The following is a 15,563-nucleotide window of genomic DNA, read 5'->3' as shown; positions in this document are numbered from 1 at the left end:
TGTAAATCATTTCATTCACTCTCCCAATGTCACTGTCAACTTTCTCTTCTTCCAGGAGTTGGTATGATTTCTTATGTAACAGGTACTATTTTCAGGAGGATCCTAGTGTTGGATGATTTTTTATCAGTTCTTTGTCCACCTAACTATTGGTTTAGCTTGTAGCTATTATCAGCTTTTGGGGAACATTTATTTTTATTTTTGAAGATTTATTTATTTATGCATACAAGAATTGGGGTGTAAGCCAGAGGTGTGGGGAGGAGTGAGGATTCAAAAGATACAGAATGGGGAGCAGAACAAGCAGATATACTGAAATACACTGCTGAGGGGAGCAATGGGTAGGTCAGAAGAGGTCCGCTGTGCCATGTAGGTCAGCTCCTTGATTGGGAATCAAACGCATGCTGTTGTGGCTGAGGATAGCATCGAGATACTGTGTTTTAACCCCTGTGTCACCAAGGAGGTCCTTGTGGGGAACATTTAAAAGTTACTCTTTCTTGTTGACATTTGCAATCTTGTGTGAATATTTAACTTGTTAAATACAAGTAAACATAATGCTTTAAAACCACAGTTTTCAGGAAGCACAGCTAGGTGCTACTCATTGCTACATCCTGCATGCCAAGAACTGTGCCAGGTACTGTAGGAAGGGATGAAGGTGACTCACACAGACCCAGCTCCCCAGTGGCCAGGCCTAGCTGGGAGTATTAAGGATGTTCCATGAGCATGTTCAGTAAAAACTACATGCTTTTCTAAAAACTGAATTTTTTAAAATAAAAACAAAAAAATAATAAAAACTACATCTTTTTAAAATTTTTTTATTTTTATTAATTTTTTTATTACAAAAGTTTATTTTTACATCATTTTGTACATTTTTTTTCCATCTCGATTGTAATCCCCGCGGGAAAAACTACATCTTTTTTAAAACTGTTTTTATTATAGATTATGTACAGACCTTTGACTTCCTTGTTTAAATTTATTCATTTTTATTGCTTTTTTGATGTCATTGTGAACAGGATAGTGTTTCCCCCTAATTTTCTTTTTCAGATGTCTTATCACTATTGTAAAGAGATTACTATGTGTTGGTTTTATAACCTGCAACTTCATTGAAGTTGTTGCTTAGTTCCAACAGCTCATTTGGTTGACTCTTCAGGATTTTTTCTACATAAGATGATATCATCAGCAAATAAAGACAGCTCTACTTCTTTCTTTCTAGTTTGGATGCTTCTTATTCCTTTGTCAAGTCTGAATGTTCCAGTGAAGACTTGAAGTACCATTCTGAATGGCATCCTGTCTTGTTCCAGTTTTTCTCCACTGATTATAATATTAGCGGTGGGCTTCAGGTCTTTGAATGATAAACCTTGACCTGCCTGTGGGCAATCTCTTTTCTGGGTAGCATTATTAGAGTTGATTTCCTGAAAGCTCCTTTTACTTTAGCATGATTTTGCTGAAAATAACACTGACTTAAAATGGAAAATTTCTCCAGCTCTTGTGTACATGCATACACATGGAAGTGTGTGCATTCCAGACTTTTATTTCTATACACCTTGTCACACTGTTGCATCTTAATACTCATTTGACACTTCCCACTGCAAGTTTTAAAGCTTTATATCTACAAGTTCTTTTTATTTGATGAGATGAAAAGCTCTGTAGCTCTGAAGTCTAAGAAACTTCTTGAAGCGACCAGAAAAATAATTTCTTGCTAAAAGTAGGCTCTCAACTGACTGTCGTTCACGGGCTTTTGTGTGACATCACCAAAGATTATGTAGCATTTGGAGACAGGGTATTTGTTGAATCCAATTATGGTGAAGAAAGATGTACTTAGCTCTTCAAAGTGGTCAGTTCAAAGCCTAATGTAAAATAAAAAACATACTTTTGATGACATGTGAGTATTCTATGCCCAGTACATACATAGAATTGTCTTGGGGTGTATTCCCAAATACCAGTAGCTAGCTCTTTGAGGCTCACATGACTTGATTTTGCTGACAGATGTTAGGGGAGTTGGCTAAAGTGTATAATCATTGTTTTCATTTTTCTTGTAGGGCTGGGAGAACATACCACAGGTTACAGACTGCTGGGTTCTTAATCACAAGGGACAGGGAGCTCAGAAGTACCACAAATCATTCCAAAAATACAGTGTGAAAGTCCATTTATGAGTGATTAGCTATTTAACAAAACTGAAGGAAGCTACTGAAATAATTACAGATACATACACTCTTGTTCCCATGGAAACAATCCATTTCATATCCACCAGTTACAAAGTCTTGTGCACATTCCTCCTGGGCAGAGTTACTCTAAGTTGGTGCTGTCCTAGCCTTTCTCGCCTGCAGGTGCTGAGTACAGAGGGCCGCCTCCTTTCAAAGGACATTTGCCCAAGGCTCAGTGGCTGACCTTCTTACCAATCTGATTACCAGTCCCTCTTGGTTCTGTTGCCGACATTGAAAGAGAACTGGCTTTCTTTCAGGCTCCTTGAGTCCAGTTTAACCACTGAAGTGCAATGTTAGAAATTACAATTTCTGTTTGTGTCAACTGTATGCCCTCATAGTTGAAACCACAATTCTTTGATTTACTAAAATGTCATATTTTAGGAAGGTATAGGAGTTTTAAGTCTGTGGCAAATATCTGTGTCCTGAAGTCACAATAGCAGCAACAAGCAATATTTATCATTCTCTTTGGTTTGTATACTTTCAAAATCTTTGTTCTGAGTTGCATTGCTTCAGAACAATAGCTTGGTAGCCACGGGGTAAGCAACGTGAGTCTGATATTACTCATCGATTAGGTTGATCTTTATAGCAAAACTTTGACATTAAATTACTTATGGCCCTCCCTGGTGGCGCAGCGGGTTAAAGCACAGCACTGAGAATCTAAAGCCGCTTCGCATGAGTTCGATTCCCGCCTGCCCCGGAGGTGACCACATGGCGCGGCAGACCTCTCCTGACCCGCCCGCTGCTCCCCTCAGCAGTGTACTTCGTCGATCTGCCTGTTCTGCTCCCCACTCTGTCTCTGGTGAAGACTCTCGCCGCCCCTGAGCCTCTGGCCTGTACCCCAGTTCTGTATGCACAAATGGATAAATCTTAAAAAAAAAAAAATTACTTATGCAGTCTGTTCTCTTTTATCTTTTTATATTTGCCATATAATCAGGTTAACTTATGTTGTAGTGCATCTTTGTAGTCATCTGTCACTGGCAACTTGCAATATATAATATGCTATTTTCCCGGAATTTATTAAATCCAAGTAAGATTCTCTCATTCTTTAAAAATTTTAAAAGGGTAAACAGGCAGGGTTTGGACTAATGCTACAAGGCAAATCCCAAAGAAAAATCTAACTCTTTTCAATAAATCTTTGAGGTGTTAGTATGTGAGTCATTCAGCGTTGAATAATGCTTTCTTTTGTCTCTCCAGCAGCATATTAACATACATGTATTTTTCTCCACAGTAAAACCAACTGTAATTGATGTCGACATCTACGTTAACAGCATTGGTCCTGTGTCATCAATAAACATGGTAAGAAACCATTTTCTTTTCTGACCTGACAGCCTTTACGTAGATCAGTTCTTGTTTGCATTCTCCTTGTGGGCTTCTGCTTGAGATTTATCATGCAGGTTTAAGACTCATAATTGACATCTTAAATCTGCAGCATTTATTGGTAGTTTAAGTGTTGAACATTGCATAGAAATCAAGAATTAGAGTATGACACTCGCAGTGAGACATTGCTCTAATGATTAAAAGTTTTTAACACCCCATCTGCACAGACATATTAAGATTTACTGCATGTAGAGTTCCAATGAGATGATTTGCAATTATGCAGTTGTTGGCTACATTGGAACCCTGAGGGAGAATGTAAATGACAACTTTTTGACTTTTTGTACCTTTTATCGATCTCCAAGAGATCTGCCTTATTGTGTCTCTTGAGAAAGGATGTAAAATTACCCAGATTGTGCTTCTGGCTTCAGATTGAACACTGAGAGTAAATAAGCTGCTTTTCACTATTTTATTTTATTGTTATTATTTATTTTTGCTTTTTATTTTTAATAGGAGAAAGTATGGGATGAAAAAGTTGTATTTCTAAGGTGGAATATTTCTAGAAATAATTGTTTGCATGGTGAGAGGAGGCTTTCCCTGGTGTGTGTGTGTGTGTGTGTGTGTGTGTGTGTGTGTGTGTGTGTGGGCACATGCTTATTAGGCTAGTGTTGGCATGTTGGAGGGGTGCCTTGATGTGACATGTGCCATCAGTTGTGGCAGTTGCCAGTTGTCTCCCTAAGTGGGGCAGGTAGTTGACCTGGACCGGAACTTGCTTTTTAGACCCTGTGATGGTGCCAGGAGGCCCAATCCCCAGGGCTTTCTTTGTGCTCCCCACTACACATTAGCTTCTGAATTTGGGGGATGTGTGATGCTGAGGGTGAAGATTGCCAAAATGTTGATTTTGATGCCTTCCTGTCATTGCAGTATGGTGCTAATGGAAATAACGTCTCCCCGCCCCCATCAGTAGCACAATTGTTTCTTTTCATTGCCATATTTATAAAGCGTTCATTTTTTCCTCTGTGGTATAAAGGTTCCATGTAAGGGTGAATTTATTTTTATGGGTAACACACTTGAAAAAATTCCCTCATAAGCCAAAGATAGCGCACTGGAAAAGAGGTGAAATGGATTACAGAGAATTCATTTTATGCCACCTATGAGATGTGGATCATAAAATATATATGGTAAATGCAGTATTTCCTTCTCCTGCAAATGACTAAAAGTCTGTGGCATATAGCGAATACTCACTTGCTGGCTGTGGTGTATTTGTTTCTTATTCTGGAGTTTCATTTTTCTCCCTCTCCGTTGCATAACACTTGATTCCACACCTTTCTGTCTAACACTAATTTATGTCTCACACCAAAAGAGAAGTGGCTCTGTAGATATATAGTAACAAATTTATTTTGGGACCAGGTGCTTGTTGCACTTGACATGTGTTTATCTGGGGATTTTCATGAACTCCAATAACTTTGAGACCTATTTTGTGGAGTTAAGCTCTGCTTTGGAATTGATGGGAATTTCTGCCTGGAAATCCTAAATTGCAAAGGAGGAAGCTGAGTAAGTAACAAGTCTCGCAGGAGGTGACAAGGACTGTTAATGGCCGCAACCTCTGGGATAGATTTTCTCATGAGGTTTTTTTCTACGGCAAGTTCCATGTGATACTTGACTCACAGGCAGGCGTGGCCAAGGCAGGGCAACAGCGTGACCTGTGGGGGGTGAGAGCTGATATGATGTGCTCTGGGAGCAAGCCCAGCCCTGCTCAGAGCTGAGGCTTGAAGTCTCGCTGAAGAGTGAGCCATCCTAATCAGATTCTGATGTCTGGGAAGCATGAAAACTCATACCCTCCGGGATAGGTCCAGGTCATATTACACAAAATTTGTTATTGAGATCCCACAAGATGTCTACCAGATCTCCTTTCTCCTTTTTTCCAAAGAGGTAAACTGCATGAGATAGATCTAATATACACAATGGGATACTACTCACCTATAAAAATGATGAAATCCTGCCATTTGCAGCACCACGTGTGAACCTACAGGGATTATGCTTAATCAAGTAAATCAGATGGAGAAAGTCAAACAAGTAGATTCTACTCATAGGTAATATGTAGAGAACCCAAACAAACAAATGAACTAATTAAAATAAACAAAAAAATCTCTTTACTTTTTTTTTTTTAGTCCAGTTTGTGATCACCAGATGGGTAATTTGGGTAAAAGGAGTCCTCTGTATGGTGAAGAATAGAATGCATTTGTAGGAATGAGCTTAATGGGATCCACACAGATGTGGATTTGTAATGATGCACACCTGAAATGCACAGTATAATGTAATGTTAATTCAACAAAAGATATAAACAAATAAAGTTGCTAACTCTGACCCTCCATTGAGGGGTAAGGGCCCGAGTATTAGAAGACCTCCATCACCAGATAAGTCCCGCGGCAGAGACAATTAAATTGTTGGTGTTCAATTTTTAACAATGAGGATTGGACTAGAATACTTTTCTGGTTAACCCCTCCTTAAAAGCAGTTCCCCTGATTATCTTGAACATTCTTAATAGCCAGAAGAGGGAATGTCCAACAGCATCCAGGTAAGTCTTGAAGGTTTCAGAGGTGGGAGCTTGCTAGTCGTTTCTTTGTTTTCAATTTAGATTTTTTTAAAGGACAACTTTTTCAGGGCAGTTTTAGTGCACAGAAAAATTGAGAGGAAGGTAGAAAGATTTACCATGTACATGGTCAATCACAATGCCCCATTATGAACATCTCCACTAGAGAGGTGCAGTTGTTACAGTGGAGGAAATCTTCACAGTCACGTCATGATCACCCTGGGTTCCAATTTGGGCTTGCTCTTGCCGCTGTCGCCCCTCTGGGTCTGGACATGTATGGAGATAAGTGCCCACTGTTACCATGTATGGGTTAGCTTTCCTGCCCTGAATATCCTCTATGCTGAACTGCTTCTTGAAGGATGAGTGTTTCTAACATCTGCCCTCCAGACACTTTGCTTGGAAGTCAAAATGATAAAGAGCTTCTTCTCACACCATTGAATATATCCTAGAAACTATTTTTCCTGTCTATGAAATGTCACTCCACAGTTTCAGAAGAATGAAAAGTGCTTCAACTGGACTTCATGAAAACTGCCAGCAATTTAAAGTAGAGAAATGACTACATCAGTGGGAATTGGGGCTTGTCGGCAGTATTAATAAAAAGAATATGAAAAAATAAAAGCAGTCAGATTAAAGAATTTATTATAAACAAAAGACACAATCTAGAGACTTGTACAGGATTTAAGGATGCAAATTTGTTTTGGTCTTTTGACCATAGAACTAAAACTTGATAAATGCTGGCTTTACTTCTAAATGTTCATGTAAAACTATTTTTCCCATTTTTCTGCTTATATTGATACAGAAGATTCAGTCTCAGACATTCTCCCTGATGAATAAAAATGATGTTGCATTTCAGCTGCTAAACTGATTTTTGTTGTCTTGTTTATGCTTTTTCTAGCAATCGGGGAGATTAGACATGGTTTCGGTGAGTGGAGGAGACTTAGTATTACACAGTTTTTATCACATCCTCTGTCCTTATCATTGCAACACACCTCAGTGTGCAGGGTCCCTCATAGAAACAGTGGTGATTTGTTTCAGGAGCTTGGAAACTTCATGGAGGTGGGCTTTTAATGTTATTTCTGAGCATGTTCACTGGAAGCCACCTTTTAGAAAAAGAATAAAGACCACTCTTGCTTTGCTATCTGTTCGATGCTATTGACCTCAGCTCATTGATCTTTACTAGATCACAGTGGAGAAGATTTTGCCCTCTTCCACTTATTTGTGATGAGTAAGGTGAATCTCATAAAGATGGGGATCCCAGAGCAATGCCTCTACCTGCCCTCCCCCCCCCATGGAGTTTCTGTAGTCAATAGGTAAACGCAGCTGGAGAGCGGCAGCTCTGATCTGGAAGTTGAGATGAGAAGACTCAAGATGAATCTACTGTTAGAATGGATTTGCCTTTATAAGATTATCAAGTAGACTTTACCAGAACAATTATAATTTTCTCCCAGTTTTAGAGACAAAATTGACAGAGAACATTATCTTAAGTTTATGGTATACCATGGGAGGAATGATAGAGGTATACAGTGAGAACTGATCATCACTATAAAGTTAGTTAACACAGCCATCACCTTATATGGCTACCAGTTGTGTGTATGCAGTGAGACTTTTAAGGTTTACTCCCTCAGTAATCTCAGGGTCCAAGGGAAATCATCCTTTACTCCTCTGTGTTCTAGACAAGTAATCAAATGTCAAATAGATCAATAAGAGAAAAGTAAAAATAATAATAACAGCCACGCCTGTGTGATTGGGAAAGACCCAGCATGGCTAGGTAACTCCTTAGCACAGCTTCAGATGCTGCCTTCAGTCGTTTAGCTAAAATAGGAGTATTTTGGGGGTGTTGGAAACTAGTAGAGGGAAGATCAGCTAGGGAGTTCACCAGTAGAAGGCTCAGTGGAGAAAGATACACAGATTTAAGTTCTGCCTTCCCCATTAAAAAGAGATAAGGAGATTAGGTCTTCCTGGGAGAGCCCTTACACAAAAAAGTTTGCACAAATATAACAAAGTAACCTCCTCCCCACCTTCAGAGGCTGTCCCTGTAAGTCAGACTTGTCAACAATACATCATTTGGGCTTCCCTAAGGTAACTCAGCTTTCAAGTACCCAATATAGGCTGTTAACAGAGTTACCAGGCATGCATCATCTTATACCTGGGTATTCGTACCCTTTCCCACCTTTTCCCATTTCCATCAACCACCCCACCTTGCTCCTCTGTGACCACCAATGTTCTCTCAATTTCTGTGATTTAGGTTTGTTAAGATTCCACATATAAGGTCTTAACAGTCTTTGTCTTTCTCTTTCTAATGTACTTCATATAGCATAATTTCAAGTTTACAGAAAAACTGGACAGAAATCATAGAATTCTCATATCTCTTTAAACACATACACCCCTCCTGTGATTAACATCATGCAGCAGTGTGGCACATATGTTGGTGAGAGACAACTGATGCATCCTTAATAATTGAAGCACGCCGTTTGCATTAGGGCTGCTTGCTGTGTTATATAGCATTATCTGGACACTCAGTTTCACCCTTGAGTAGGTAGGGCAGGAAAGGTGGAGTGTCCCCTTTTTAAGGAGATGCCTCTGTTATAGCAGGTGCCCATGGGGCCAACACCCACATCTGGTTTGCATCCTCTTAGTTGCCAGTTCCAACACCCTGATCAGCAGTTGTCAGATGAATGAATTAATAATGTTGTCTTCATCCCGAGTCCACACACACTCGCTGGTATGTTTCAGTATGTGCACGCATACACATGCTATACAGCCATACGCTTTGCCATGCCTTTAGGGTGTAATTTTGTTATTAAATCCAATTATCTTGCTTGAATAATATTAGCTAACACTTATACAGAACTTCTGTCGTTTCAAGAATTGAAACCTGACAGCAAAACTGAGGCCCTTGACAGTATAACAAAGCTCATGTCTAATGGGGCTGAAGCTTAGGACCTGCACACTGTGTCTCAAAGGTGATCCATCCAGAAGATACTAGAACCTCCAGCTAGACAGACACAGCTCAGATATAAAGCCAGTGCATTTTAAACTTTATACTATGGGTCCTCATTTTTTTTCTTTGGAACTTTTTGCCATTTATAAAAATTGTTATTAGAGATGCTGCCTGGATATTCATGTCTATTGTGAGTGGGAATGTGGACTTTTTGGCAATTTAGAACTCCGATATCTGCAGCAATAATAAAACATCTGTCCTTTGCGAACTGTAATCTTGCACACTAACTCCTTCGAATGTATGAATACCTTTTCTCTTTCATCTTGAACTTTTCCATTTCTGTTGGATATTTCACAATTGACACCTCTCAATATGGGCTACATTATGTGCTGCTGAAAGGAGCTCCTACTCTATGTTGCATAGAAAAACCTTTTTTCCCCTGAAAGGGAAGGTCATCAGATCGGGCCTCCCTATTAGAAGATCTGAAGAAACTCTGCCACCTTGCCTCAGCGAGCTTCCTGTAGGCCGTGCACAGGTCTGGCTTGCTCTGACAGGGAAGCAGGTGCACTTTGCTGGGCCCAGGTAGGCACCGGGTGGGGTTGGGTGTGGGAGGAATCTGTCTGGTAGCATTGTAAGGAGAAGGTGGGGCTGCCAAGATGGAATTGTGGAGACATGGTAGGGTTGTTGTGTAAGTGCAGGGGGACAAAGGGTGAGTCCCCAACCCACATCATGGTAGTGGGCTCCAGAGAAGGGTGTGGACTGAGAACTGTGAGTTCCAAACCGGGGCGATGGGCTGCATGTGAGCATTAAGGATGTGGAGAGGTCAAGGTGACTCAAGCCAACAGAGCCCATTAATTCAGTAAACACTTGTGAGCACCTGCTGGAGCCCGAGCTGTGCATAGGTGCTGACAAGCGGGGACATGACCCCAGAGTCCCCAAAGCCTCCATTCCCAGGCTCTCCCTGGTGGCGCAGCAGGTTACAACTCAGCACTAAGAAGCTAAAGCCACTTGAGCATGAGTTCGATTCCCACCTGCCCTGGAGGAGATCCACATGGCGCGGCAGACCTCTCCTGACCTGCCCGCTGCTCCCTTCAACAGTGTACTTCGTCGATCTGCCTATTCTGCACCCCACACTGTCTCTGATGAAGCCTCTCACCGCCCCCGTGTCTCTGGCCTGTACCCCCATTCTGTATGCACAAATAAATAAATCTTAAAAAAACAAACAAAAAATCTCCATTCCCGCACCAAGCAACTCCAGCTCTAGTTCCCAGCTGTGGACAGTGAAGAAATTAAACGCCTGCTGTGGCCCCTTCCTTGCATGATGACAGAGGTAACTTAGATTTGCGTGCTCCTAGGTACCAGGTCACAGGGTGCTTTGTAGGCCATGGTGAGGGCTCTGGGTTTTATTGTAGGCTCAGGGGGAAACCTAGAGAAGGTGGTAAATAAGTAACTGAGATGATGTAGCTTATGTGTCAAAAATAATGCTATCTACCGAGCATGGAGAGTTCAACGCCAGGTTTATGTTCTAGTTCTCTGGAAACAGCAGACAGCAGGGACCATCCTGTCTTGGACAGAATTATGCTCCCAACCAACACACACACACAGAGGCCATGTGCAAATGTTGAAGTCCTTTCCACTAGTGTGTTAGACCATGACTGTTTGGAGATGGAGCATTGCAGGCATGGAGGGTAGGGGCCAGAGGGCATCATACTAGTCCTCATCCAGGAAGGCTGGTCTGGTGAAAAGGGGGCATGAGGTGACAGACACATACAGAGGGAGATGCCACAGGGAGGTAAAAACAACATCACAAGTCAGGGGACACGGGACTGGCAGCCAGCCACCAGCAGTAAGGAGAGACCGCAGAGCAGAGCCCCTCACAGCGCCCAGAGGGCAACCTTGCCAGCACCTTGGTCTTGGACTTGCAGCTTCGGAGCTGGGAGTAGCACGGTTGTGTTGTCTGAGCCTCTGGTTGGTGGTACTCATTCAGTGCCACCCACAGAGTCATTCTCAGGCTTTGCGGCTTTTGTGCACTTACAAGGGAGCATCTTCCTCCTGGCCCCTCCCTGCTTTCACAGGACTGAGGGAGGGGCCACAGTCGCCTCTGAGGTTCTAAGGGAGCTTCTCTGCACAGCTGTTCTGCTGGTGAGGCTCTGTTGCATAGGCATCCCCGTCCCACTCAGAAATCAGGTGCGGGAGACCTGTGCACAGAGTAAGGGCAGGTGGGACTTGAGTGCAAGGTCAGCCCGAGGATGGGGTGACCCTTTTGGAGCTCAGCCTGGAAAGCCAGGCTGTTCAAGGCTCAGAAACTGCAGTAGCTGGCACCAGACTGGCTGCTCTTCTGCCTCATGGGCAGCAAGGTGGCTCCCCAGGTGGGCATACGGGGTGTGAGTGTGGGTTGGGACATTCCGTGTCAAAGAGGGAAGAAAGCAGGAGACCAGCAGTGCCATGTGTGTTCAGCTCCATCTCTTGTGCTACTTACTCACAGGTCCTCTAGGGCGTGGACCTGTGTCCCCCCATCACCCCCAGCCTGGCACTGAGGTGTGACCTAGAGAATAGAGAAGTCCAGTGAGTGGGTGGGCAGGTGCGGCTGAGGGGAGGGAGGAATGGAGCCATCTGAGTGCTTGCTGAGCAGATTGGGGAGGCGGCTGATAGGAGCGGGGCTCTGGGGGATCCTTGAGTGTCCTGTTCCCGCATACACCTGGTGATGAGCTCCCCCCCCACACACACACACAGGCACAAGACACCAGACAGCCCCATAGACTGAAAGTGCACACCTTTAGTCTTTGAAATTACATTCAAAGGCCCAGAATTAGAAGCAGCTTCTCACATCTTTGTGCTGCTTCTCGTCCCTGAGCCCCTGGGACATGGGCTGTGTCCGTGTGTGTGTTTCTAGCTAGATAGGTCTGCGTGGACATGTTGGAGGGGGAGGATCGGCCACAGGCTCAGTGCAGGAGCAGATGAGAACTGTGCTCCTCTGCGGTTCTGTCCAGATGCCGTTCAGTCCATTCAGTCCCAGAATGACTTAGGTTTCTGGAGAAGATGCCGCCATTCAAAAGCTCAGTGAAATGCCATTTCCTCTGGAGCCACAAGGGACCGTTTCCCTTTCTAAGCCTCTGCCATGATCACAATCCTATTTTCATAGAAACGACTGTGAGCATCATTTAAAATGATGACTGGAAGTGACCTCCATGGTGCAGTGGGGAGTTTTCAGAGTTTGCAGAAGCCCCCAAGCAGGCCCAGCACTGTGGGGCCATCAGCAAGGCTTCCCTCCCTGTGGCCATCTCTCTGCCGAGGTCTTATCTCTCAGACCCAGCTGTGCTTTCGGGGCAGCACAAGCAAGGGCCGTAGACATTAATGTGGGGTTCCCCATCTTGGAGGTCCTGTAGCTGTAGTGCTGTGACCCTGCTCTGATCCTGAGCTGACCAGTGTCGTCACCACCTTCTCCTCCCCAGCATCATATGGAGTTCAATTCCGGACCAGGGAGCTGACTCACAGCAGACCTCTCCTATTTCACTCTCTGCTCCCCTCAGCAGTGTATTTCAGTAGATCTGTCCGTTTGCTCCCCACTGTGTCTCTGATACATCCTCTCACGCACCACATCTCTGGCCTACACCCCAATTCTTTTATGCATAAATAAATAAAAATAAATCTTCAAAAGGAGTCCCTCATAGGACTCACCATTTGTGTCTTCAACCCTAAAATCAGTTTTCTCTCAACTCTGATCAGAGCCTGCTGTTTAATAGCTATGCATCGATCCACCGGGAGAGCAGGGATTCTTCTGTAGTCAGCTTCTGCAGCCTTTTATGAAGCAGAACCAAATCCCCAAGGCTTGTGTTAAAATAAACTTCAGAAGTCATGGGATGAAGCGCTAACCTTCAGATCCATCTCCAAGGGGGTCTCCACTGATGATGCGTCTGTGAACCAATGATGCCACAGAGGCTTAAAATCACCCACATGCAATCATGGGGTTCCCCTCGACTTGTTGAGCCGCTAACCTCAGAGCATCACTTCCTGTTTTATCTCTATGGGACACTCTTCCGGTTTGAGTCCTTTGCTTCTGCACCTGCTAGCGCTATGGTCCTCACCTGGTTCAACTTGATTCCGCATCCTTGCCTCTGCCCAACCTTGGCTTTGCTGCGGCAGCTACCTCACCACCGTGTCTTGCACTTAGCATTGCTTGCTACAGCAGAGGTTTCTGTCCTTGTTAGGATGGGGTGCACGTCCTGGGGCGAGGGGACACAGGAAGCCAGCTGCTCCACTGCCACTGGCTGAGCTTGCTACTCTGGGGGTCACTAGATTCCCGGGGCTGAAGGATCCAGTCTGCATCAGCCACAATGCCTGCTACTTCTTTGTGCACTGAAAAGTCTTTGAAATTCTGCAGAGGACAGAACAAAGCAAATGTCTGGGGCTTGAAGGGGGGCAGCAGCATACCTCAGCTCCTCCCAGGTCTCTGGGGACACAGTCTTGTCCTGGGCAGGGAGGTGGAGGGGGGGAGGGAGAGGATGGGGAAAAGAAATAGGCTCAGAGGTTTTCTACTCTCTTCCTAAGCCACCACCCTAGGATTGGATGAGCCTGTTATCCAGAGGGGAAGTTTGATTTCATAATCCCAAAGAAACTTTTAAAACTTCCTACCAGCAGTTAATTTGGCAGTGATTACCTAGCATTCACCTTTTGTTTCTAGACTCTGATCTGCCCCATTCTTCTCTGTCATAATCCCTAGTCTAGAGATGAATGCATCCTTGGAACTGTGCAAGGAAATGAAAATGAATTAGAGCTATCAAAGAAAGCAGTAAAATACTGTTCCTCCTTTTTTGACCTAAAAGTTAGAGATTTTGTGACAGACATTTGAATGAGGAAAACAATAAAGATGTAAGCGTTTGAAAGGAATTTGCATGAGATCAAAAAGTGACCCTGTGAGTTCCCTTTCCCTTTCTTTTTCTTTCTGAAGTCAGCCAGCCAGCTGTCCATGAGAACAGCTGTCCATTGGCAACAAGACCTCATCTCTGTGGGGACCTAGCCTTACCTGAGGGACTTGGGAGTTGGAAACTCTTCTGACAGCCAGTGCTGCATCCACAATCGTGGACTGCATTTGTTCTCATCCCCTCCCTCTCTAAAAGACAGGGAACCGTATTGAATAGAGAACTTCAATATGGTCCATATGCAATGCTCCTTAGTTTAAAATTTCTGTAAGTTGAGTACTTTTTTTGTGCTCAAGAAATGAATTTTTTCCAGGCCTGATGTCTGAGTATTAGCTCATGACCCAGGGTACCCAGAGACCTCAAACTACTATGGCCTGCATGCACTAAAAGGATTGCCACCTTTACATGAAGACAAAGGAAGATTCTTCGTGTGAATGATTTTGGATAGAATTAGCATGTGCAGAAAGGGAAGAGAGAACATTCCTAATAATAGTTTCCAAAAAAAAAAAAAAAACACCTCAAAATACCCATCCCCTCATGGGAAATGATCAGCAAAACATGGTCAGCCTAAAGCAGGCCACTGAGCCCACAATTTTGCCATAAGTCTCAGCACATTCTAGTGGGGAACCTCAAGAGGGGGACACAGCAGGCCCCAGAAACCTGGGACTAACGGAGCAAAAATAAAGTATAAATCAAAATAACAGCTACTATTGTCTCCACCAAAGACAACCTTCCCATGTGTCTGCCACCCACATGTCTCTTCCAAGTCCTACAATTCCTTCTTCCAGTGCCTCGCCCACTCCTCCCCCACAAAGTCCCTGAGCCCACCTGCCTTCTTTGTTAGAGCTTCCCCAGGCCACTCACTCTCCCCACTCCAGACCCCCATGGCTAGTCCAAGGCACAGCATGTCCATGAGGTAGGGAACATGGTACCTCCCCGAACATGACTTCCTCCCAGACCTCATAAGGCTATCTAGTGATTAATCCTCTTCATTGAGTTCTTCACAGGCCTTCCCAACCTGCCCAGCTAAATAACCTCAGTTGCCATATTGCTAACAAAATGGTCAACAGGCTGACAAAGTCAGAATCATCTTTGATCTTGTGTATTTTCCTTTCCTGAGATACCTGTCACCAGGTGAAACACACCTGGTTAGGTGGGTGTTTCATCCGGCCACAAAGAGTGAGCTCCGAACTTACCTCTGGGCCTACAGCAAGGCCTGGTGGGGGGAGAACTGACTTCTGCCCTGGAATTTCTGCAGGGAGAGGTCCCTCCGTCCCTCTGGCATTGTTCTGGCTCCTGAAGGGAATAAGAGCTCTTCCGGTATTGACAAGGGATGCTAGCCTCAGAATATCCCTGTTCTAGATGCAGGGCAGGTCTCCTGTTGGGGCTTGTTCTGTGGTATTTAATTACTTTGAAGGAAATGGAGGCAGACAGCCAAAGCCTCCCCCAGGGAATGAGATTCTTTGAAGAACAGGTCTGTGTGTGAGGACACTTTTCTGGTGGTCGATTGTGATGCGAAGGATTGTCCTTGTGACCCCCCCCCTCCACTCACCTGCTCACAGAGAACACATTTCTCATGGCTTCACCTGGACTTGACA

At 43.9% G+C, this 15,563-nt stretch overlaps 1 protein-coding gene across 1 annotated transcript in view; it reads left to right on the top strand.

The window, feature by feature from the left end:
• GABRG3 (gamma-aminobutyric acid (GABA) A receptor, gamma 3) overlaps positions 1-15,563 on the top strand; it is a 332,100-nt gene that overhangs the window by 26,705 nt on the left and 289,832 nt on the right. Inside the window, exon 3 of the mRNA XM_004693064.2 lies at positions 3,427-3,494. Coding sequence (XP_004693121.1) covers positions 3,427-3,494 — 68 coding nt within the window. The remainder of the gene's footprint in view (positions 1-3,426; positions 3,495-15,563) is intronic.

The sequence above is a fragment of the Condylura cristata genome, unplaced genomic scaffold, assembly GCF_000260355.1.
Source record: "Condylura cristata isolate star-nosed mole 26May11 unplaced genomic scaffold, ConCri1.0 scaffold00035, whole genome shotgun sequence".
NCBI lineage: Eukaryota > Metazoa > Chordata > Mammalia > Eulipotyphla > Talpidae > Condylura > Condylura cristata.
This window is presented reverse-complemented; position numbering and strand designations above follow the sequence as displayed.